Genomic DNA, 25,784 nt, shown 5'->3' with positions numbered 1-25,784 from the left:
CGTCAGTTCAGGGCTAATAGGATAGCCCTGCCGTGATCAATTAGAAGCGCTAATTTAGCTCTGCTAATTGGATACCCCTCTAAGCCTTGGAGAGAGATAAATTGGATAGAGATGTACCCACCAATCAGTTCCTGTCACTTTACAGGCTGTGTTTGAAAAATGAGTTAGAAGCTGATTGGTTGGTACTGTATCTTAATCCAATTTCTCTCTCTCCAAGGCTTAGTACATAGACCCCAATACCTGCTAAGTCAAGCGATCTGAGTGAGATCATGTCATGGATCTAGCTGTAACCATCATTTTTTTTTGTCATATGGATCTTTGCGTGTGCGCACGCCCCTTGCCCTGACCGAATGCGTACGCGTAACCGGCAGTGCAGAGTGACGTGCATACGTTGCGTCACACGGTTCCTGTCGAAGATGTCGCGCACCTTATCTCCGACGCGAGCATCCTATAGGCACGCGCATCCCTCTGACACAGCTTCCACTCCCCCACCCCCCGCATTACGTCACCGGCAGGTGCGCGAGTCTCCTTTGTCACAACAATCCCTTCACTACGCTGCTGGCGAAATGGTCAGAGGGTAATGTCTAAATCCCCTTCAAGGAGAGGACCTTGACGTCATTAGCCAGTCGCCATCTTTGTTGAGGGAAAGCAGCACGTACATTAAAGTCATGCGTGCAAGACGTACAGTAAAGCCATGCGTGCCTCCCTGACGATGCTGAATGACGTCACTTATTTTGAAAAGTGCCCGGTAACAAAACGGCCGTACAAGACTGAACCTAGCTGCCGGGGTATAACGTGAGTACTGATTGAAAGGAGGTGATGTTATTATTACCTTATAGGCGGGGCACTGGCGCTGCTACTGCTATAATGATCTCTTCGCCGCCGTATGGGACTCCCCACCTTTCTTGGATTGGATAGAAGCAAAATAGTCACAAAGCGCGTTTTACTTTATGTCCATTAGGTAGGGAACACTGATCAGATCGATGGTTACTTTGATTAGTTCTAGGTAATTACAGAGAATGACCCTGACATCTGTGTAACTGGTTTCCTTTACAGGGATCCTACATCTATGTACTATACATCAGAGACTCAGGGAGATACAGGACACAAGCTGCTCTATTTTCTTACCTTTGCAGTTGCCAAAATGAATGTGTGTGTATGTATGTATGTGTATATATATATATATATATATATACATACATATATATATGTATATTGGATTTTAGAAGTTAATTTTGTCAACTTGCCTTAGTGAGTCTGGCTCTTACTAATAATATGAAGGGCTCCTATACACCGGTATAAGTTATTTGCTGTTGTCAGTCATTCCTGAGACACATGGAGATTCAATGTGGGCTTCTTTACACCTGTTTCCTATACTTTGCGCTGCCTTACGTCTTTTGTACAGGAATGATGATGTCCCATTCACTAAAGTTCAAAGTTCAGTGCACATTTTATATTTCCATTACAGTTTTGGAAACCCCTTATAAGTACAGTTCAACACTTGGGGCAAATGTTATAGGCTATAAACGTGTAACAGTGCCTTTTTCCAATGAATTTTGAGCTATATTTGAAGTGGCAACATTTTTAAAGGCAAAAACAACCGTTCCCTCCTTTAACTAACATCTTTGCTTGCTTTTCAATAAATTAGTTGTTTACATGAGAACTTTGAGATGTCTGTGGTTGTTCTGTAAGTCAAATATTAACATTTATCACTATCAATTAGATCTTAACAAAGTTATAGACTCCAAAAAAACATATCCAAACAAGAATATAACCCAGGTGCTGGAAGGTTAAAAAATCCTACCAGTCAAAATACGGTTGAGTGAGGTAGTCGCCCTCATAAATGGTAAAAACATAAATAGAACAGAAGCAACCATAGAGTCTGGAGGAACCAATAAATGTACTCAAAGCAATTGTCAGAAAAATATAAAAAACATTTTAAGACATTTAGTAAATAATAATAACATTAGCAGCTGACATTAAAGAAACAAATAAAATTGATAGTATTCTAATAATACTTGCTCTAAAAAGAGCTATGATTATAGCCTACAAAACGTGATCCCAGGATGTAAACCAATCATAAGTATTTTAGTTGTTTTCAGAAAGATAAAGATACAGTTTCAATTAAAGTCTGTATTGTGTCGGTTTGTAAATTGAACAACCTGTATAATGAAAATTAAGATGTTTTTCAGTCAATATTTTACCCGAAGGCAACTGGCTCGAATTTCAAAGGAAGGTAGCAAGGGCTGATGATGTATATGTCATTATGCCCAGGTGATGGTGTGCTCGACCCAACCAGCGGGGAGCACCTAAAAGTCAGTGTATGCTGCTTGAATAAACGTGGAACTGCGTGTTGGCGGTGATGGTAATTCCCACTCCGAATGTATTACACCTCCAGCTGTTAAGGTGATACAAGTGGGCCTCTCAATTGTTACATGAGGCCACGTTAGGTAGTCCTGTCTCTCGCCCAATATAGCGCTATCTGGTGCGGCAATGGGAGGAAGTCCGTCTCCCCTGTTAGCTGGTAAGCGTGCTCTACCCTTGCTTGGGGAGCATATAGGTGTGCCATGCAGGGGTTAGCTTGGCGGGACTATGGCCGGCAGGCAGACACAGGATCTTCAGATACAGGTGATTAGTTGAAGCAGATGATATCCACGGGATCACAGTAAAGTATGGTCTCCAAAATTACGTTTCCCTTGTGACAAATTTTGGATTACCGCGAGCATGAGTACCCTATGGTATCCAGTTGGTAGTGTGTGCAGGGTTAGCGGCGGTAGTGTGTGGAGGGTTAGCCTGGATACACAATTAACAACATGGCAATCTTGCTGATGTTCGTGGCGATTTACCTTCGCCCTGGACCAAGATTGCCGGTACATACTAAAAGATGTAATGAATGACAAAACGATCACTCATTCTGTCCTTCATTAAACTAAACTGCCTTGCATGCGATATTGTGTGATTTGCTGTGAAGTACAGCAAATCACACATCACTACTGATGGAGCGCGCAATCGCAGGCGCACATTAGACTATGTGCCCAATATATTGTTCCGATCTGCCTCAAAACGATTTATAGTGTTACCCCTAGCATTTCGGGCGGGCAGGGCTCAGGGGCAGTAGCAAGCGCGTCCAAAAAGGGGATGAGATGCGGCCCCGCCGATGTCAATATTAGGGGCGTGCCCAGTCAGCGGCATCACTAATGGGGGAGTGCTGGGCTTCCCCTAAGCTCTCCCCTAATGTGAATAGATGCCGTGTGCATCTATTCATTCAGCGGCGGCAGAACGACAGCAACCAGGCTGTTTTAGCGGGGCACATTTTGCCCGTTAAAAATCGGGCAGGGTGCGGCGCCCTGCTAAACCAGCCTAGCGTGAACACTAATATATCGACTAATGTGTACCCAACCTTAGGGAGCTAGTATCGGTCCTGTTCCCGGCAGGTCCATGGAAGCATATAGTTGTATCTTTTAAGCTGTGACGCTGGAGTAAAGATGTAGTAGGAGGATAGTAGGCGGACAGCGCTGCAGATGGTGAGTAATTAAGCTAATTGGAAACTTCCAATTGCTTGATTAGTCCATGTGAGGTCCAAAGGATTCCAGAGCAAGTCCTGACAATGTTTCCTTTAAATAGGAATTTAAAGAAAAATCAGACGCTTAAAAGAAAACTTGAGCGCTCGAAAAAAAAAATCAAAACCCTGCAACCAATTTGATACTAAAAATCTTGCACCTGTGGGAAAAACTGCAGATGTGAGATTTTCGGTAAAGTCGCACCTAATTGGATATTCCCCAATCAGTGGAGTTAGTGCTCTAAACAATATAGCAGATAATCACTTTTGCAGTATATTTAGGCAGTAAAATTGAAGCATATAGTTGTATCCTAATGATCACATTTTGGCAGTGTCCTTGCACATGGAGTAGGTATCCAGGGGCTCTCCATGCATGTGTTTGTCCTGACACCAGATTCAGATATTCTCCCAAACTGCCAGTCCTCTTAATAGGTAATACACGTACGCCTATGTTAGGTGTAAACTCATGTAGAAATCAAGACCCACTCATCCCACCAATAAGGGTCCCAACGTTGTATTGCCATTTATAGTTCTGCAGTTTTCTAGGAAGAAAAATGGTATCTAGCTAACCCTCAAAGTAACAAATGGAAAGTAAGGTATTCCCTGGCGCAGGTATTCCAGAAAAACAATAAAAATAGTGCACACTGTATGGATAAATAGAAACCTAAACATTAATTTGATTAGTATGCCCGTGGCGAACATTTCACCAATTGGAACCCAGAACATACGTACGGAAAATGCTTCTCTAGATAATGGCAAGATCATATGTTAATAGACGGAATCGGGTAATAAAAGATATGTGTGGAAAATAACCGGCTAAGCCACGCTTTTTCTATGGTTTTTGGGGATTTTTTTTTATTGTAACAGTTTGTGAATTTGTACGTGCTATGATATATTTGGGCCATGGACTCTGAAGCAAAATGGACCATTTCCAGGGGGTTTGCAAGCTGTGCCCCTATAGATGCAAATGATAATGCACTGTTACTCCGCCTCACCGTCTCCCAGCCTCCCGCCAATCGGCAGCTGACGGCAGCTCTCGTGGAAAGCAGAGAAAAGAGGCATTGCTTTCGAGGCGCAAATCCGGTGCTGAATGGCTGGGAGTTGCGAGCCTGGAATCGATGTGTTGGAGTAAGTAGGTGAAGGAAGAGCGGCAGCGGCAGCAGCCTCACATGTTATGCCGCCCGTGCGCCCTCCCTCATTATGTACTAGTTGCGTCACGCAGCCAGGTGGCCACTTAGGAGCCAAACTTGGCAGAAAGTAAACAGTGTCTGCACATGGCTAGGGCACAGGGCCATGCGAGATCACTAGTAGTGCGTGAGAACAGCAGCTGGCGGCGGTCACCCCTATTTCGCTTCCCCCGGCTCACTGTGCCGGCTCTGTGTTCTGGTAGTTTTTGCCATTTTCAGGTTAGCTATACCAAAGCATTTATTATCAAATTTTATACAGTTTTATTCCAAATTCTATAATTTATTGTTGATTGAAATCCTTCGGTAAAGAATCACATTAATATCTTAATTAGTCTTTGAGATAAATTAGATCTTTTTCCTTAGTGTGAGCATCTCTAATTTCTTTCAGTCACTATTGGTAGATAGCTGCACATAACGGAAATAAATAGATTACAGGGATGTGTAGCTTTTGATGTCTTTGATATCAATTCACAACTGAAATGTTGCTTCCATCCAATGACATCCCTAACTCAGTAGACACCTGGTGCGGGCAGGGACGGGTTAGCAGAGCACCGGGGGGGGGGGGGAGGGGGCATGGCCCGTACCCTCTTTTTTGTCACTTTGGAGGTGCGGGCTGCCCCCGAGGACCAGCCTGTGTGCATTACCAGCTACCTCACTGTGTCAGGAGCCGAGTGCTGCACGTAATGCTACAGTGCAGCACTCGGCTCCTGTCACTGAGGGGGAGGCGGCACTCTGGCATCACCCCTCATCGGGTGACACACGGGTGCGGCCCGTACCCCCTTTGTGACTCCACTGCTTACATCATTTATTTTCCAGCATCAATTCTTTAACCTTTTTAATTTTTTTATAAAACAAAACAAACTTAATTAGTGTATTTTTGGCAGTACAGCAATCATTTTTACGACCATGTCGCTCACAATAGCAGCAAGATTAGACCTGTATGGTGAATGCAGTATATCTAGAAGAGTAATAAGTCCCTGATGGTGCCGATTTGATAATGGCGTCCCAGTAAAACAACAATACCTGGTGCACGATTCACAAATGTTCTTCCTGCTTCATCAGACGTGTAAAAGTGAAGAAGGAATTGATCGTGTTGGGGATGCAGTATATAGCCCTGTACTTTCATTGGTTTGACCAAAAGGAGGCAAGGACATCAATTCAAGAAACAACAAAGATGTCTCTTTCAATGTTCATCTCGGATACCAATAAAACCACATATACATGTTTTGGCTAAGAAAAAAACTTGTATAGATAAACATACATAGTTAAATACATTTTAGCATTAAGTAATAGCAAACTCCCAATACATAGAGATGTTTATGAATAAGTATAGATGCGTAGATCGTTTAGCTGGACTATATTCATGAAAAATTTTAAACTGCAAAAACGATATTAATCAATCCTAATACAGCATATTAGGAAGTGTAGTTAGCATGGTCTGTTACACTAGATCCCATATAAAGTAATTGCTAAAAACTGCAGTGAAGTTTAAAAATATTGTTTTGCTTTAAGAAATATTGAATTAATGTTGCAACTTAGATAAATAACAGCGTTGTTAGTATTAATTTATCTTTGGTGAAGCAAGTTTGCCCAGGGTAAATGGAGAGCACTGGAATTATCTTAACATAAACCGCAGTGTGCGGAAACGTGATCACGTAGTAAAAAGTGATTACTGAACTTATGGCTATAATTTTACAACTTGGAGGAAATAAATAATAGTGTATTGTTGATATGCAAACCCTGTAATGGTACCACTAAGTTATAAAGAACGGTGACGGACTCACTGTTTGAAGCAGGCCCAGCAGTGTTGAAAATTCATTAGGTGAAGTTGTCATACAGGTTGAGTCTCCCATATCCAAAATGCTTGGGACCAGGGGTATTTTGGATAACGGAATATTCCGTATTTTGGAATATTTGCATAAAATAATGAAATATCTTGGGAATGGGACCCACATCTAAACACAGAATGCATTTATGTGTTATATACATCTTATACACATAGCCTAAAGGTCATTTTATACTAGATTTTTAATAATTTTGTGCATCAAAAAAAGTGAGCGTAAATACATGAAATTCATTTATGTTTCATATACACCTTATAAACACAGCCTGAAGGTTATGTTATACACTATTTTTAATAATTTGAGCTTTAAACAAAGTTTGTGTACATTGAACCATCAGAAAACAAAGGTTTCACTTTCTCAGTCATGCTAAAAATATTCTGTATTTCGGAATATTCCGTATTTTGGAATATTTGGATATGGGAGACTCAACCTGTAATAACCTTCACCTAGCGCCACATGGGATGTTTTCTTGCAACTTTATTGTGTACTAGTTGTGGACATGTCTATTCCCATTCTGCTATACTTACCCTGTGGCAGGTTCTCCTCTCCACTAGTCTGTAAGGTCACCATTGCCAGCAGTGGGAGTTGTTGGGGAGAGGTGTGTTTGTGCGCACCTCTCCCACAGCCCATGACATGACCGCCATCCTTGATTATTATAAAGATATTCGTACAGACTGATGATCAGGTATACCTGGGATGTTGTTTTTCTTTAAAATAGTTTTAAAATAACTAAAGCAAGATCCTCTTGTTTAGTTCCCTCGTTTTTGAAGTTTGTAACTATTCCAGGAACGGTTTTGTTTTTCATTTTAAATATTTTTATTTTTAGAAACCTGTCGGATTTATCCTTTATCTGTCTACATCATATACCACCACTAATATGGAAAAGCTGACATTTCCAATGTTTCCAGCAATAGAACTGGTTAATTTTTTCCGTCAGACTGTATTAACTATTGCTGAAGCTAAAAACTTTACGAAAAATGATATATATCCTAACCCCAAGGTAAGATATGTGTTGTAGTCATTATAATCTTGTTGGATTAGTTCTTCCTGATCTATTTTGTATGTTAAATGTGTTATATGTTGTCACACTACTGGGACAAGTATACAGTACACTAAAGCATGCCCTGATGCTACAGTAATTACAGTATAGTTTCCATAGGGTTATCAGTGTATGTTTTGGGGGAGGGGCTTGATGTTGGGCATCTGCTTTTGTCTATGTAGAATACTTATTCTACATAGTCTTGCAATTCACCTGTAGTACATACTTTATTTTTTTTAAAGTAGAAGTAGAAACTGTTTTGTTCACCTTCCAGTTTGGAACTGTGATTTTTTTTTTTTGTGTGTGTTATAGATTATTCACTGTTATTTATGTTCTCATAAACACAATATCTAGGTTTAATGATGTTATGAATTAATTTGCAGACGGAATGGGTACAGAAGCTCTTTATGAGAGTGCTGCAGCAAGTGTACAACCATGGAGTGGAACAGTTCTATATGGTATGCATCTGCTTTTCCAATGTCTGTCTGTTACTAAGGACCAGATTCAAAGGTGGACGCAAATCCTATCGCCGCTGCATCTTTGTACGCAGCTGTTTTTGTACAGAGACGCCCATCGCCTGCTTTCAAATCCGCTGCATGCATACTAAGACGCAGCATCGGTCGCACCATTGAAGTTCTGAGTAACCCTATTGATGCTTAGACTGTCCATCGGTACTAAGTCACCGGGGCCAGTATCACTGTGTACAAGGACGCAGTAGCTAGCTGCAACTTGCGAGTATTTTACTCATTATCCAGCGACACCCCCCTTCCCCGTTACCACCCACAAACACTCACTGCCTGTCAATTATTCTGCATCCAAACCCACCCTACGACCGTTCTCCCAAATCCATTGCGATATATGTGCATGCACAGTAGAAAAACCATCGACATGCTGCAAAAACATCTGCATTATGTCCACCTCTGAGTCAGGCCCTAATTTACTAATAAAATAAGCCTGTATCAATAGCAAGTAATATTGTTATGTACACTTGTACCAGCCCCCGTGCTAGCCGAGATTCTCCGTCAGTACGGCCTCCTATGTGATTATGATTCTGAGCTTTCAGCCGCTTCCATGGCACGCCTGTGATGCTCCAATAATAAGCCCCTAAGACGGACTATCTCTGTGCGTCTACATAGCCACCTCCCAGTCACCACATAAGAAAAGCCCAATACATTTCCGAGATTGTGCGACTCTGTGTATGAAGACTCCGGACGCATGCGCAGGAGAAAAATAAAATCGCTCAACTGCTTGCGACATCAACAGTGCATCCAACTCCGTACTCGGCCCCTAGCATCTCGTTGTGGAGCTTGTTGCATCACACAGTGCATAGGTTGCTATGGACAGGAGCAGCAGCTCTGCCCCTTAATAGAACATCTTTCCATTTGAATTCATTATCTGAATATCCTATTGACTGACAGGAAAGAGACAGTCTCATAGGACTAACTGGTTTTATATATAATGTATTATGAGAGAGAACTCCGAAGAATCAATATAAATCAAACTAATTTGTTCCCTGTTGAAACGCACTTTACAGTCTGTGCTGTGTTCCTCCTGCTAGGTCGCTGTGCTCCATACTGCCCTGCTGCAATCCTGTGCTTCATACAGTACTGACCAAAGACCAGTCCTGCTAACAGATGGTGGGCCTGGCCAGTGGCTGCAGCTGCCAGACGCTCCATGCCCAGAAATGTTAAAATATAATGATGTATATGTTGCAGGTACCGATGGATTTAGAAATTCAGTACCCACATCTTGTTGAAGGTTTTGCTCCAGTGGCTTATATTGTGAAACTCATGTATGTATACTATCATTTTTTTAAATAGCATTTGTTTCTTTTAGTTGTTGCTGTTTTGTTTAATTGAAACACAAGAACCCTAGTGAATAGCTCTTTGTATGACTAAAGCTGGCCACACACTAGAACAACTTACATCCAACCAGCCAACTTGTTGATTGGTTGGAATGAAAATCTGGTAAGGAATGGGAGTAAATGATGATCAGAAATTTACTCCTAAATGCCAGAAAACAGATGAAAATGGTCATCAGACAAGTTTGTTAAATGTTTGATTTAAACTATTTGTTTATACAACAGTTTTGGTCCATTTTTCAGCGTCTGGGAGCAAGTTGCTGATTGTATTCCTTACCAGATTTTCATTCCAACCAATCTACTAGTTGGCTGGTTGGACAGATAATCTTTAGATGTGTGGCCAGCTTTAGAAATCTGTCTACAATTCTCTGAAATTGTAATTTGAATTTAAAAAGTGAATGTCTAACAGAGATGTCTTTAATATTTGTGAGTCATGAACTTTCAGAATATATTTACAGACTGCCATGACAAATGTTCCACATTTCGTGGTGTATATAACTATACTGTTTCTGTGTTTAAGGGCACGATTCTTGCCAATGTGTCGGGTGTATGATTTTCACCCCTCTGATGTCTTGAATCCCAGTAAGTGTGATTTGTGATATTAGATGAGTTGACAGCAGTCTGACAAGCTGGACATTAGCATGACTGATAACAAATGTTTTATATAGAAGGGAAGCGCACTCTCTACTTGCTGAGTGGGACTGTCAACTTTCTACACTTCAGGGACACCCGGAAGGAAGTTTACACTGCATTCTGCATGAGCTATGTAAGAAAAAAATCTATATTAATATCTCAATGTCTAATTTGGACATGATACTATGGCTTTCTTGTTGCAGAAATCTGCTTTGGAGAACATGAACCAACAGCAGAGGACAATTCAGGAGTTAGAAGCAAAGATCAGGAAACTCATGTAAGTTTATGGCTTCCTTACGGGCTGGAGACTATTGCACTAGTAGGTGCAGGACATTTTTACATTTCTTAGATTACTTGTAATGCAACCACTGTTATTTGGGATACAATGTGTGTAATGTTTTTGATCCTAGTAGATCTAAGTTGAGGTCAATATACAGATGTATATCAATGCGCTATTGCGATCGCAGCTGTGATTACACACGCAGGTCTATTGCGAAAATATGCTGCTGACTGCAATCGCAAAGCTATTATAGAGGCGCTCAAAGCCAGCATAGAGACGCCCACTACCGCTTTCGCACATCCGCAATACATTACATTCCTGTGTATACATCGGAAATATCGAGTACCTTCGGCCCCTCACTCACAATTACAGCAGGTCTGACCTTACTCAGAAATTGCTAACCTCGTCGCACGCAGTGAGTACACAAGCTGTGTATGCCGTCGCAGTGGCTAATTTATGCAGGCCCCTGTAACAGCGTTCAAACGGACAGGCACGCCTGTGTTTTGCAAACTCCCCCCCCCTTTCCCCTGTCAACACCCCCCAAAGGCTCGCTTCCTGTCAGTCACTCTGCATAGTCTCTGCGATCTCGGTACGATCGCTGTGGTGCCTTCGCGCACTGCGATGCATGCGCATTACGCAACACTCGTCTGCGTGCGTAATCGCAATAGCAATTCGTAATGAATCAGGCACTAAGTTTGGAAATGCTATTGTTTTAGACTTATCACTCAACTTGGATTTACCTTTTCTCAGAAACAACTGCGCAGTAAAAATTAATGGAAAAGACTGGTATTTGCAATTGGAAACCATCAATTTTAAAAAGCTTTTGCGGGAGACTGGGAACACGGAGTATTGTGGTGCTTGAGAAGTGCAGGTACTTCAACGGCTAACTCTCGTATAGTAATGTATCAAGGGGGTGAGGTGTGTTTAGGGGTATAATAATGTATCTGGGGGTGTATACTATTATCTGTGAAATATAGCCATGCCTTTAGCTCTTTTCTTCATTTAAAAAAATATTTTTAACAGATTTTTTTTTTTGCTTTTTATTTATTGAATGTTTTATGTAGGTATTTATATGTGCATTCTGCACCCCTGCCTCCATTGGGCAGGTGGAATGGGGGGGGGGGGGCTTGGTGGGTTAAGTAGCTGGGGGGACCCTGCTTGTTTAGTTTGTATTGGGCCCCACAATTCCTGGTGGCGGCCCTGGGTACCATAGCAGTAACTCAACTGGTGAGACCTCACTCACAAAGCTGCATCCTACTGGGGTTCGTTGTCACTGCGGAGGAAGGAGAAAGGCATATACTGCCCGCTAGCAGCAGTTGCCTTACGTGCACTGGAGGGACGGCTAACTGGTAATTTACCCACTGGGAAAGGGCTTTCTTTATTTTTAGCTGTGTTGGGCTCTTTTCTAGGGGTTTATATTCATTAGATGTACAATCACAAGGACAGTAGGAATTGAGGCAGGTGGCAGTAAGACTCCATTAGGATCTGGGAATAGCAGAGGGGGCAGTTCTTACAGAGAGCCACCCTCTTGGTACTGGGTAGCATCTCCTTCTCTCCTCATACTTCTTCCTTGGTGTGCAGTGACACTCACTCTGTGGAGAAGCATGCAAGAAGCAGCAGCCATTTTGGCAGATCCAGCACTCCCTCTCTGTACCCTGCTTACTTTTAACCGGCTTTGGAGGATAGCTTTTTTTTCTGGTTATTACCTTTAGATTTACTGAGCTCTGTGGAGGTCATGGTGTTGATGGACACTGAAGATGCATATTTTCACATCCCTATTAAGGAGAAATTTCTTGTATGGTTTAATCGCTCCATGTGTCCACAAAGATCATGGTTGCTCTACTGCTAGAGGGTGACAATTGTTCCCTAATTGGACAATCTTTTGATGAAAACTAGTTCTGTTGTCTTTGCTTCAGATCCATGTGTTGGACACATTGGGCCAGGAAACCGGTTTCAGCCAGAAATTAGCCATAGAGATGGAAAACACATTTATGTTGCTATTTTTCTTAGAACGAGGGTTTGAGACTTAGTTTCCTGGAGTTTCAGGTTTTGACTTACCGTTTTCTGGTTATTACCTCATTTTACTGAGCTCTGTAGTCTGTCATTTAGGTTCACTTTTTATTTTTTTCTGATAGTGTTTTGCTATTGTCCTCTGGTTGTGTGTTGATTTTAGGCTCTGTCATGTCAAACGAGAGTGAAGACTGGGAGGCTTACTCCTTTCAAAAGAGTTAACGATCCTGCTAAATTGGCAGTGGGATAATTAGGTGCTGCCGCCATTTGTGAGTCACCAGGCCCATGGCTGACTCAATTTATCAGCTGGAGTCTAGCTCCCTGGAGTTCAGTGGAGGTCCATTTCCCCCGGCTGTTTCAGGTAGTTCTATGGTCCCCCAGGTGTTACTGGCCAAGGTTTCTTTGGGATTTGTGGCAGCCACTTGGGAGGTGCAAGCTGAGTTACAAGTTTTGCCTCATCTGTGCAGGGGTTGATTGAAGCATCCTAGCAAAAGTCTTTTTTATATTTTCATGCAAGTGTAAATGTACACCAGTGCTTCATGTTTGAAAACATTCCAGGCAGTTCTGAAACTTTCTCATAAGGAAGTCAAAATGGTTCCCAATTTGGTTTTGAAAGATTCCTTACAGTTTGAGGATGATACCTCGGCTTAGCATGGCATGGAAGTCTTATTTTGGGCAGTACTGGACCTCTTGGAGACTGAAATTCCGGAGGTTCCAACTCTTATCTGTTTATTATATGTTGAAGCGCCTGATTTTGTATCCTTTATCTCCAGGTCTGGGTGATATAGTTGCCCAGGTATTGGCAGGACAGGATTTTTGTCCGGTTTCTCCATTTTGAGGTTGTCTAGGTCCACTGCCATTTCATCACTGGTGCCCCTTTTAAATACAGCATAGTTCGCAGGGTGAAGGGAGCTCCATAAATCCAATTTTTGTTGCAACAGGGGCCTTCCTTTGTCCTATTATGGCATCTGCATTGGTGATTTAACCTGGGTACACACTGAGCGATGTGTACCCAGCCGATATATCGGACCGTCATGTCTGCTCCTGGGTTCACATTAGAACGATGTAATGAACGACGGAACAATCCCTCGTTCCGTCCTTCCTTAACATGTGTGGAGCCGCAAGCGATATCGTCAGGTTGATGTGCAGCACATCAACCTGACAACATTGCACGCGATTGCAAGAGAGCGCATATTGTGCATAAACGCTGCACAATATGTTATTACAATTTAGCCAAATCGTAACAACATCGTTTCGGTGTGTACCCAGATTAAAGTAGTAGACAAATGGATGGTCTTGAGGTCTTGCAGATCAATATACATGTACAGAATTGCTTAACTTATTGTAACATTGTTGGGATGCCCTAAAATACCTGGGTTACGTGGCTTTGGATGCTGATCATGTAGGGATGCGAATTTGTACAGCATCCGTTTCTATGTGTCGGACCTTGTGGTTTAAATCCTGGAAAGTTCAAGATAACTCGGACCTCCCTTCTCAGATGGGGTATTTTGTTTTTCTGTTTATTTAAGGCATTCATTCAGCTGGATAAGATCATTAAGCTGGCCACGGAGGAATAAGAGTTTCTTCTCGCTGGTTAATGCTCTTAGACCTGGTGTTCCTACATTTTGGCCCTAGATGAGGCTAGCAGAGATGCAGGCACGCTTAGACAGCTTGTAGATTGTAACCCATCTTCCAAGAAGCCTATAAAGCAGCTAACATGACTGGCAACTGTTTCACCCAGGGTCTCCTGTTGTGGGGGCATAGACTGCTTCTCTTCCGGTATCAGTAGTTTAAATCCATTTCAGACATCTGGATGACAGGTATTGTATGTCAGGGAATGGTTATAGATCTATTGATGGTTTTTCACCACAGGTCTTCCTAAAAACAGCAAGATGTTATGCTCTGCATGAAGTCATTCAAGTATTTTCTCTGCTTGAGAGTTGCCATGCCAGTTTTAGACAGACAAAAGAGTTTGGGATTTTATACTAATATCTTCCGGGTGTAGAAACCAAATGGCTTTCTGTCCGTTTTTGAATTTGAACACACAGCTAATGGGGTGAACAGATTCAGTGATCGCGGTGAGCGAAAAAAAATGTGGGTCCCAGGGATCCCTCACTTTAAAAATTTGGGGTCCTACTCCACAATTTCTGGGTCCCATTACAATATATGCTTCTGAGCTCTCATAAGCCATGAGACCACCCACATGTCCTATATACTTGTTGTTGTAATCTGGTACAAAGGTACATTAGGTAGCAAACTACAGTAGATGTACACTGAGCAACTTTGCATGTGAGCGCTACTAAGAATGCAATTTTTAAGAATAAAACCACACTGCTATGTGCTACGCATTGTGACAAGCCTCTAGGATGGAAACAAGATAGGCAGACTATGACGACAATTGTAATCACTCAAGCTCTGTCCCTCCAATGGATATAATAATATTAATACATGATTATTATTATTCTCTTCACAGTGTGGCCAAAAAATCCTTAAATGTACTACCATGCATAAATCACCCACAGCTTAGCGAGCGGCCAGAAGGCCGGTCATAAAAACAAAAAAAAAACGCCCTTCAGACCTGCGAGCCACTGTTTAGCTAAAAAAAAAAAAAACATATATTCTCTACAGCTTAAACTCCCACAGTGCGAAAGTCACCCTCTATCCTGACATTTTCCTCTGCATTTAATATTTATCACACCGTCTGTGTGTGATAACCCCCCCCCCCTACCCCCCACAGACGCAAAACTACGGCTAATGGCAAAAAGTGGAAGGCGGTAGATTCAGCCACTCTCAGTCAGGATATGGTTGATATGAGGAAGCAGGTAGCTGTAGCCGCGTTACTGGTTAAGCTGCATGAGCTCCTCCGTCTAACAGACAATATGCAGCAGCTAGACATGATCTTTAGGTTTATCCAGTTGTGGTGGAGTTACAAGTCCCAGGCTGCACACTGCTGGTCCCCCGCCGTGCTCACCTCTCCACCCGGCCCTCCAGGTCCTGGATCTGCAGCAGGTAATGCTCCTTTCTGTCCTGGGACACCGGCTCCGCTGTCACCTATCCCTCCCAGTTTCCTCCCCTTTCCGATGGCGGCGCTGCCCTTCCCCTTCTTTTTCTTTGGGGGGGCGGGGATTTTACTTAACTCTCAGACACCTCGCCCCACGTATGCACCAGCTGCCCGCAACAGCTCACCCCCAAGTACTGGCCACAGCACATCACCCGCTCACCTCAGAAGAATCCCTATCTGCCACAGCACTAAAACGCCATCAGCTAAACCACTCACTCCCACCCGCCACAGCATATGTCAGCCACTCCCCTGCAGTACCAAACCCCCACCCGCTTGCACTTACCGGATGTTGTCTTCATCCAGGCTGGGTGCAGGGGACTTCTTCACTCCTCTCCAGGTGCTGGGGATATCTTTACTCGCGGCGGCATTTGCAAACACTGAGATTCAAGATGAAGTCTGCCATAGCCAGCATGGAGAAGGATGGACACTGAAGATGCATATTTTCACATCAAGGAGAGACTTCTTGTATGGTTTAACAGCTCCATGTGTCAACAAAGATCATGGTGGCCCTGGTGCCAGGGGGTGACAATTGTTCCCTAATTGGACAATCTTTTGATGAAAAACCAGTTCCGCTGTCTTTGCTTCAAATCCAAGTGTTGGGACCTGGAAACCGGTTTCAGCCAGAAATTAACCAAAGAGATGGAAAGCACACATTTATGTTGCTAATTTTCTTAGAATGAGGGTTTGAGACTTGGTTTCCTGGAGTTATAGGCTTTGACTCTAACCGTTTTCTTTCAGCGAAAGCCAGCTTTATAACCAGAAGCATAGATGTTTTTAGAGGGTGTACTTGCATGTACAGTTGAATGCATTACAACATCAACCCTTTGCACCATTAGATTTGATGGAGTTAAAATTCTCCACCTGTAAGTCTGGTATTGCATATTTAATGCAGTTCCCTTTTGGTGTCCATGACCATTGTGCAATATTTTCATTGATTCCTATTGGTACATAGTGTGTGCACTCTTCTATTTTAAAAATGATGTTATTTTTAATTCTGCCTTAGGACTGTCCCACCTGAACAACAAGCAGAATTCAAAGCTCTTTCAAGTGATATCAATGACTTACAGCAGACAATCAGTCAGGAATATAGTGCAAAAGATGTAAGTAACCTTTACAGTTGTATTTCTGTTTATTTTAGTAATGCATACAATTTTATTATTTATTTAACTTTTTATGATAACCCAGGTGAGGGTTTATCCAAATTTAAAATTTGTGTATAACAAAACGGATCGAGTGTAACCTGTCTAAAAGATATATAGATCGATCTGTCTTTCTATCTACTGTACATCTGTATCTGAATAATTCTTACCAGCGCTGTTATGCGGAAGTGAGGGGAACCCAAGAAAATTATGCCTGCAGATATTTGTTGGTCTTCTGATCGAACCTAACCCCTTAATATTTATTGTGGCTTATTATTTCATTTTATACACGGATTTGCATACTTTTGTTGTATAACATTGTTTTCCTCTGTAGGCAGTTTTTAAGGAAAAAATTGCACAGAAAAAAGCAGACTTTGCAGAAAAAAAAAAGAAACTGGTGAGTAAACTTTTCAAAGGGTAAATGTAATCGTCTCAAGTGTTTTCAGTACTGTTAAGGTGCGTACACACGGACAGATATATAGTTATGATATTAATGATAACGATATATCGTTCATTTTTATTCAGTGAACGACAAACGATGCGCGTTCCCGCATGAACGATAACTATATTTATGATCATCCGTACATGCAGGCCAATCTGGACGATATCGTCAACTTTGCATGTTCAGAGATGTGGCAGGATGAATCACTGAAAGATATCTTTCATGTCGTTGGTGGTACAGATCGTACCGTCTGTATGCACCTTTAAAGTGCGTACACACTGTGCGATCAGGAAAGACAGTACGATTACGACATTGTAATCGTACCGTCATTCCTGATCCCCTGCAGTGCCTACACTGAACGATCAGACGTTCAGTGTAGGCACACTCCATCATTCCCGAACATGGCCAATATGTAGTTATCGGCAGATTGGCTTGCATGTTCAGGCGATGGACAATGTCGGAAACGACCAGCGGGTTCGTGCATCGGTGGTCGTTTCCTACATTTTTGTGCACGATTTGTGCACAATTACTGAGCGATTGCACGATTACGATGTCGTAATCGTGCAATCGCTCAGTAATATCACCCAGTATGTACGCACCTTTACTCTGCAGTTCATTCTCTCAAGTTATCCTTTTGAGATTTGTGTCAGTCTTCAATTGCTTTCCATGAATGCCCTATAACTGCAGTCACGTGCTGGCTAATTGATAAATATCTCCCTTTGCCATAGAACCAGTACAAGCTTGAAATTGCCACCATGAAGGAAGAACAAGAACGTATGAAAGCCCAAATTGTGGAATCTCCAGAACAGCGCAAGAGTAAGACTGAAAGAATGAAGGAAAATGTGCACAAACTGAAACAAGCACGGGTAAGTTAGCATCATTGTGATTAGCACTTGGAAACTCTGTGCAAATCTAATTTTAGAACAGCTACACATTGCATTCAACTGGCTTGACCATGGTATAAGATTACAATTCATAGGCATGTTTGAATTGCAATACTCCCACAAGCAGCTGCAAAGTTTTGCCTGTGCAACTTCTCTTTTTCAAGGCTCTGTCCACTGTCTTCCTCTTCTATTGTTCAAAATTGACACCCTCTAGAAACTGTTAATCCTTTACTACACAATTCTGTAAAAAAAAAACTGTGCTTGATAATTAGAGAAAGAAAATGTGGGGTAACATTTTGTTCACAGCAAGAGACAAGTGAGAACTATGATCATTACCGAGAGAGAGTGGCTGTGGCTTCTTTGTGGCTGTCGGATGTAGAGGCTTACAATAAGAAACTTCATAGCATTGAAGCCAATCTGGAGGTGTACAGGAAGATCCGGGAAGAGGTACTGATCACCAATCTCTCTATTCTGAATCCTGTGATCAGGTTTTGTGTGGGAAAGGTCTCCATACCTCATGGTTACCGCTCTCATTGTGCCCTTTTGTTTGCAGACTAGACAAAAAGAAGAGCAAATTGTAAATAAAAACCTGGAGCTGAAGTCAGTATCTAATGAAGACACACAGCTAAAAAGATCTATTATTATAAAAAAAGAAAAACTTGCAAAAATGGATATTAAAAACCAGAAGAAGCAAGAGGATTTTGAACAGCGCAAAAAAGAAATTCTAGAGTAAGTTTGGATTCCCCCTCCTGTCCAGGTTTTTATCTTCATTCATCTACCTTATAGGGTGAAAGAGTAGCTTCTGTGTATAGTGCTGTATTTAACATTAAAAACTAAAGTGAGTTACAGTATATCTCCCATTTACACAGGGTCTGCAGTCACATCCAAGAAAAGAGACAGGCTGTGCATGGGCGTGTGTCTCATGTTCTTCAAGAAATCCAGCAAATTAGCAATAAGAAAGATCAGCTACTTGAAACCGCAGAGGAAGAGAAGAAGAAATATCAAGTAAGTTATATCTATCTAACTATCGGATCTATCTACCTATAGTAGCTATCTATCTCTATCTAGGGTATAAATCTCAATTGTGCTTCAGTTTTCTGATTACATCTATCCCAGTAATTATTTTTTTTTAACTCTACTTCAGTTACGATTAAATTATGCTGAGTCTCACTTTTCCCCCTTGTGAATGTATGTGTGTGTGAATTTATGTTGGTAACTTTTAAGCTAACTTATCGATTTATCTTATGTTCTGTTTAAATCTATTTCTGGTTTTTCAACCGTTACAATGTTAAAAAGGCGCTAACAAACCCTTCATTAATAATACTCATGTCCGCTTCATTAATTCATTATCAATGGATTGTTGCTAGTCTGTGCAGATGGTATTCTCTTTTGTGACGACTAGAGTTACCCGTCATTCTTTAAAACAAAACATATATTAGGGATGTGCAGGCTCGGATAGGTTCAAGTTTGCACGCCGAGTTCGGATTTTTCCCTCCAAAAAAAACGGAACTCGGAAAGAGGCAAAACGTCATCTTGCATGGACAAACATCATCATTCCTGGACATATATATAATTAATGTTTAGTGGTAGTATTTATATAAAGCACCCAAGTTCTGCAACGCTTAGATGATTTTAGAGTGACGGAGCAATATTGTGCCTCCATTATCAGTGGCGTTCTGATGGCACATCACATGAATCGCTCCAGCATCACCTGGAATTGAATCGCTCCCTTAAAGCGTACCTATAAGGATGGGATGACATGTGCTGTTGTTTTTCTCTTTTATTGTGTTTTTTTTTAATTTAAGATAAAATGGTTTCTACTATCATTTAAGTTTTTATTTATCTTCTTGCCATGTTGATCTCTAACCTTGTGCAAATGAGAATAGATGACCTCTTATAGGTATTTCTACTAGATACTCTATGAATATATTTAATGCCTTTTTGAAGATCATCATGTTATGCTTAGCTTTGCTTTTTTTTCCCCCCACATCTTCCCATCACTTTGTCCCCCCCCCTTCCTAATCTCCTCTCTTCCTATTCTCCTCCCTTCCTAATCTGCTCTCTTCCTAATCTGCTCTCTCCCTATTCTCCTCTCTCCCTATTCTCCTCTCTCCCTATTCTCCTCCCTTCCTATTCTCCTCCCTTCCTATTCTCCTCCCTTCCTATTCTCCTCCCTTCCTATTCTCCTCCCTTCCTATTCTCCTCTCTTCCTAATCTCCTCTCTTCCTAATCTCCTCTCTTCCTATTCTCCTATCTTCCTAATCTCCTCCCTTCCTAATCTCCTCCCTTCCTATTCTCCTCCCTTCCTATTCTCCTCCCTTCCTATTCTCCTCCCTTCCTAATCTCCTCTCTTCCTATTCTCCTCCCTTCCTAATCTCCTCTCTTCCTATTCTCCTCTCTTCCTATTCTCCTCCCTTCCTAATCTCCTCTCTTCCTATTCTCTTTTCAGAATGTTATGGCAAGTTTCAAAACTGCGCTGGAAAAATACCATGACAGCTTGCAGAAAGCATCTGATCGCAGCGCTGAGCGGAGAATAGAAAAGCAGGCGGCGCTGAAGCGCATGCTGAGCCGGCGGTAGGGCTGCCAAAGATGCAGAAACTGTTTTTAGGTGTTTTTTTTATTTTGTTTCACTGCTAATTTATTAATGTATTAGGTTATGATACAATACATATAATCATGAGTAAAATGTATTCTTACTGCTGGAGTAGCAGTCTTCATATTTAACGTTGTTTGTATAAGTGCATAATGAAATTCACAAATAAATAAGTTTTTACTAAGACAACTGTGTGTAGTTATTTATCATTTCTAGAATAGTGCTACAGTAATGTAACCTTTACCACTTATAAATTGGGTTTTTATTATCATTACTATTATTAGACTATTAGATTAGGTCAGTCTGGTTAATTTCCCACCAATAATATTACATTTGAATGAGAAAATCTTGGGCTTTAAAGACAGTTCAGATCATGTGTGTTCAGCAAACCTCACTGAATCTGACTTATTGTGTTAGCCAGTAATGTATCGATATTCTGTAGCTCTCCCACATTTAAAAAAATACCTGCGTGTCGGTGTAGTCTCCAGCCAGTTCATCTGGAAGACATGGCACAGTGTGAGTAATGAAACCTCTGAATGGATCCACGCCTGGCTTCTCTGATTGGGGCACTAATGGGCAGTAGTAAGTCCCCCTCCAACTGTAACATCTTCTCCCTGTGGGAGTATTCCCAGTAATGTCCTTTTTAGTCTTGATGATTTAAGCTGGGTACAAACTGACGATGTCGGCACGATATGTCGTTTCCGGCCGAATCGAAACGACACATCGGCCGCATTGATCAGTGTATATGGCCAATATGCACGTTCCCACGACCGCATGCAACATCGTCTGGACGGCCGTGCTGCACGTCCAAAGATATCCTTGTGGCCCCGTTGCAGGTCATGAAGGTATCGTTCTGATGTTGTGATGAATTTGTTATAGAGGGTTAAGTAGGAGGAGATAATGAAGTGGATTTTGCCACAGTCTCTGGAGTCAGACTACAGAGAATGTTCCAGTGGTCACACTTATATAATGCTGAATGTGTAAAAATGCTATAGAAACTGAGTTAATACATTCCTTATTCACAGCATGTGTATATTAATAGCACTTTTTAGCTATTAAAACATTAAGCAAGGTGATTTCCACACCTTTTTTTTTTTTTTACTGCCATTAGCTCCAAGAAGCCAAGTTGATCTGTAAGTAAAATCATAGGGAGTCTTGTTACCACACTTTTAGCTGAAATTTTGAGCTCTGAATGGAGGAGTAATTGGATGATAGGAGGCAAGTCATTGTGGGTGTGTTCCTCATTAAAGGATGGTTATTGAGGTGTATGTATTTTATGGAGTAGTTCTGATACAGTTTGCATGATGATCATGCTGTGATATTTTATAGTATTGAATGGTCAGACCATTTGTAGGAGGTGCCTTGTGAATATTATTTGATCCATTAAGATAGGTCTCTGGGATTGTATCAATTTGGGAAGTTTCATATCCTTCAATACCCTGTTTTGTAGGGCTGGATCTTTGGGGAATGCTTGAAATAGTTTGACAATACTTTTGGAATTTGGATAGGATGTCTTTAGACATAAATGTGCGTGTAAAGAGCTTGTTATTTTTTTCCTCTTTTGATCCGGGTGTTTAGCACACCCACATTCCATGCGAGAATATGAAGTACAATGCACTGTGTTGGATATTGGTTGTGGTTGCGTTAGGTTTCATTGTTAACCTACCTCTGAAAATTTGCTGCCTCTTTGCCATTGGACGGTTTGTTGTAGACAGGACATTCATGAAGTCTGTCAGCATTTTTGTGTATCAAAAAGGAAACACACAAGGTGTTTAGTACCTGTCAGGGAACATGTTTAACAAGCAAAAATCATAAGTGAGTTTCTCTTGCATCCACTGAGGGACACACTGGACCATAGGGTATGAGTGTTGCTGTAAAATCAACACTCCTACCCTAGTTCCCCCTTCTCTGTCCAATAGTATGAAGTTAGGTCATGGAATACAGGGTGCTTCACTGTATTGTGCAGCCCATGGCAGCATTACAGTATAATTTTAATTTATTTGTTTAACTTCAGCTGCTGCCAGGCCACGGAGTATCCACTGTATGCTAAGAAGGGGGAATAGGTGCTGGAAAGCAACCCCCATACTACCAGCCTCCATACTTTTTAAATCAGACACCTGGAGGGTGGGACTCAGTCATTACCGCGGTGTTGGTAGTGATCGTCGACAGCAGACAGCCTTTCTTCATGAGCCACTATGCAGGCACAACAGTTATCTTTCCCAGTCCTTCCCTCCCCCACACACACTGGAAATAGAGAGCAGTGGTGAGGTGCAGTTTGATGTCGGTCACCGGGTTAGTAAACTTAATGCACAGCCTCCAGTGTGGGTCAGGTGATGGATGACTTCTGTCAGCTCCCATACTGGGCACTAATGAGGAAGATATAGAGCCGTTTGTTGAACAGATGTAGTCTTCACTGCTGGGCAGCCTGCTCCTGAGATCCTGTACACCGATAACATGGCTCCGGCGTCTCAGTACACGCGGTATTTCTGGGCGACCATAGGGCTACTCGGAAGGACGATTATTCAAGGCTCTGCATCTGATGTTGCGTCTTTTTACGCTGCTTGAATTTGCAATGCCGTCTGTGGGCGTCTCAGTACATATACCGGCGGCTGTGACATTGCAGCTACGGCATTAGTGTACATCTCTAAATCGGGTCTTACGTCCTCTGTCTGCTACACAGGGGAAGTAAAAGACTGTAATTTGGGGTTTTTTCATTTAATTTCTGTGGTGTTTTGTCATTGTTGCAGTTACCCTTTTAATAGGTTCAACAAATGACATAATGGACAGCCAAGTGGATTCGTTTTACACTTCATGTGAGGCCGAGACCCATCTGCCGTGTTCACCTGCAGTCAGAGAAAAACCTACTCCACTAAATAAATAGCCAAATCCATTGCAGAGCTCAAGAAGTGTAAATTGAGTGAGGAGAATGTTTTATTATTTATTTATTACCAGTTATTTATATAGCAAGCCCATATTCTTCAGCACTTTACAGAGAATATTTGGCCATTCACATCAGTCCCTGCCCCAATGGAGTTTACAATTTATATTCCCTATCACATGTACATACACACTAGAATTAATTTTGACAGGAGCCAATAAAGAATAAACCTACCAGTATATATTTACAGTGTGGGAGGAAACCGGAGGACACAGAGAAAACCCACACAAGCATGGGAAGACCATAAAAACACCACACAGGACCGGGGTGAGCTTATTTTCTCTGGTACAGAACCTCGCATGTGGGCTATAGAAGAACTGCTCTGGGCTCAGTGTCTGGAAAGGTTTATCAAAGGTTTCCTGTATGGGAAGAATTTTAGAATACTCCTCCTCAGCTAGAATGGGGAGGTGCCTCAGCTTTACTCTGGCCAGTCATGTGAGGAATCTGACTTGGGCTTTTCCTCCCAAGAGAAATGTGAGGTATCAGACAACTAATAACACAGCCCAACAAAAATACATTTGTTTAGTTGCTAAGGATATAACAACACATTTTGGGGTTGCTGAATTCAAAAATTAAAGTAGTTTTTTAAATTCTCTAATTCTTGAGATAATGAAAACCCTCAAGTAATAGGGAACTTGATCATAATGCGTGCATATGGGAATCTATCGGGACATTTTAGAAGGTGAGACATGCGAATATTCTAGGTGTTCACTGCGCGATTATTCTAGAGTATTCCCCCTCCGTATATAAGTGATCAGCCACCCAACCAGCAGTCATTTGATTACCAAAACCGATGTCCTATCCGGAATCAGCATCACACACTCCAAAATCACTTTAATGATTTGGCAATAAAATGAGTGTTGATCAGTGTAATCATTGATTCATTATTTATCTGCTAATAAACAATGGATTACTGAGGACTGTGGGCCTGATTCAGCTTTGGGCGCAATTGCAAAGCTGCAAGCAAGCAGCTTTGCAATGCCGTCCTTGCAATTATGTTAATGCAGCAGGAAGCATCATTCCTTCTGCATGCATTACTTATCCGAGCTGCGTTGTACAACGCAGCATTGGAAAATCTGCGGGAATATCGGCCGGCTAAGTGACCCATGGGCTCACGCAAGCCGGCCTCTGCAGATGAGAGAAAGAGGCTAGGAAATCTCCGTCAGCTGAGATCCTGGCCTCTTCCTTCCCCCCCCCCCAACGGTGGCAACATGCCTCTATTTCAGGAAACTGAGGCCGTTGCCAGCCCCTCCCACCCACAAGCGGCAGCAGATTAAATCACTTTCAGTCTGCTGCCGTTCTGCGTGCGAACATGCTGGACCTGTACTGCATATGTGCAGTACGGGTCAGGCGCCTGCTCAGATTCCCGAACATCTGGAGTCTGCGTTCAGCGGTGCACTGAATCAGCCCGTGTGTGTCACACCCTCAAAATTCAGGGTACAGTCTTCTGAAACTACTTTGTTTTTTTTTGTTTTTTTTTAAACAAACTTTTTCTGCCCATTCTCAACTTTGAGTTGTCTGGAAAAATTTCACCTAAATGCATACTTTTGTTATTCTATATGCCCTAAACAATGGTCAGTTGGCTTTCATTTCTCATTCTTTGGAACTGGTTAGGTCTCTTCAGGAAGGTATTTTAATAGATTTTGGCTTTAATTGGATTTTTGGCCCCTTTTTAGATTCTTCCATGGGCGCAGCTAGATCCTTGCAATGTGATGGTGTATGTGTTGATTATTTCATGAGCACCAGTTCGCAGATGCCTGGAGGCTTTTCCACCCGAGCATCAAAGACTATACTTTTGATTTCCATCCTAACTTAATCTATTCTAGGTTTGACCACCTGTTTATTGGACACTGGCACCTCCACCTATCTAAACGAAGCTTCTATATGCTCTGTGATGAAGTTGAACCATGTCCCCAATTTATCTTACGCCCTCCTTCAATAACCCTACCCATAGGGATTGGACGTGCTGTCTGGGCGAGCTGATACTACAGGACTCTTACAGCAAAGCCATATAAAAAGCATTCTAGATGACTCTGGGCCTGATTCAGACCCACTAACAAGCGGGTCGATGGTGGGGCATTGCGCACGCGCAAACCCCCGGAGCGAGTGAGAAATTCACTCGCTCCGGGGCTCGCTACAAACGGGGCGAGCTGTCGATGTTGATCGACAGCTCGCCCCGTTTTGTAGGCGGGGAGGGGGGGTGGCTGGACAGACTGAGGCGTTTCCGAAGGAACGTCTGCCGTTTCTGGGTGGCCCTACTGACATCTAATAGAGCCGGAAGCTCACTGGCGCTTGCGGCAGACGAGACCCTACG

General features: G+C 42.1%; 1 protein-coding gene across 3 annotated transcripts; it reads left to right on the top strand.

Annotated features, from left to right (window-relative positions):
* Nucleotides 1–422: 422 nt before the first annotated feature.
* On the top strand, nt 423–20,692 carry NUF2 (NUF2 component of NDC80 kinetochore complex). Of its 3 annotated transcripts, none has more exons than XM_088481648.1 (14): nt 423–795; nt 7,417–7,590; nt 8,013–8,087; nt 9,345–9,421; nt 10,011–10,072; nt 10,159–10,256; nt 10,327–10,400; nt 16,478–16,574; nt 16,948–17,010; nt 17,784–17,921; nt 18,246–18,386; nt 18,493–18,668; nt 18,809–18,944; nt 20,389–20,692. In XM_088481648.1, exons 2-14 carry the CDS (start codon nt 7,468–7,470, stop codon nt 20,515–20,517), a joined length of 1,389 nt encoding a protein of 462 aa, XP_088337774.1. In that variant the 5' UTR covers nt 423–795; nt 7,417–7,467; the 3' UTR covers nt 20,518–20,692. The 3 variants fall into 3 exon arrangements, with proteins under 3 accessions (XP_088337774.1, XP_088337783.1, XP_088337794.1); XM_088481657.1 differs by lacking the exon at nt 423–795 and adding an exon at nt 811–961; XM_088481668.1 differs by lacking the exon at nt 423–795 and adding an exon at nt 811–1,006.
* The last annotated feature ends 5,092 nt before the right edge of the window (nt 20,693–25,784 follow it).

This window comes from Taudactylus pleione, unplaced genomic scaffold (assembly GCF_031769625.1).
Source record: "Taudactylus pleione unplaced genomic scaffold, aTauple2 ptg000017l, whole genome shotgun sequence".
NCBI lineage: Eukaryota > Metazoa > Chordata > Amphibia > Anura > Myobatrachidae > Taudactylus > Taudactylus pleione.
The sequence above is the reverse complement of the archived record's forward strand: the minus strand, read 5'-3'. Positions and strand labels throughout refer to the sequence as shown.

Coding starts and splice junctions, on each gene's coding strand:
- NUF2 (XM_088481648.1), top strand. CDS start 7,468: ATGGAAAAGCTGACATTTCCAATGTTTCCAGCAATAGAACTGGTTAAT. Junction 17,011..17,783: donor CAGAAAAAAAAAAGAAACTG/GTGAGTAAACTT, acceptor CCTTTGCCATAG/AACCAGTACAAGCTTGAAAT. Junction 17,922..18,245: donor ACAAACTGAAACAAGCACGG/GTAAGTTAGCAT, acceptor TTTTGTTCACAG/CAAGAGACAAGTGAGAACTA.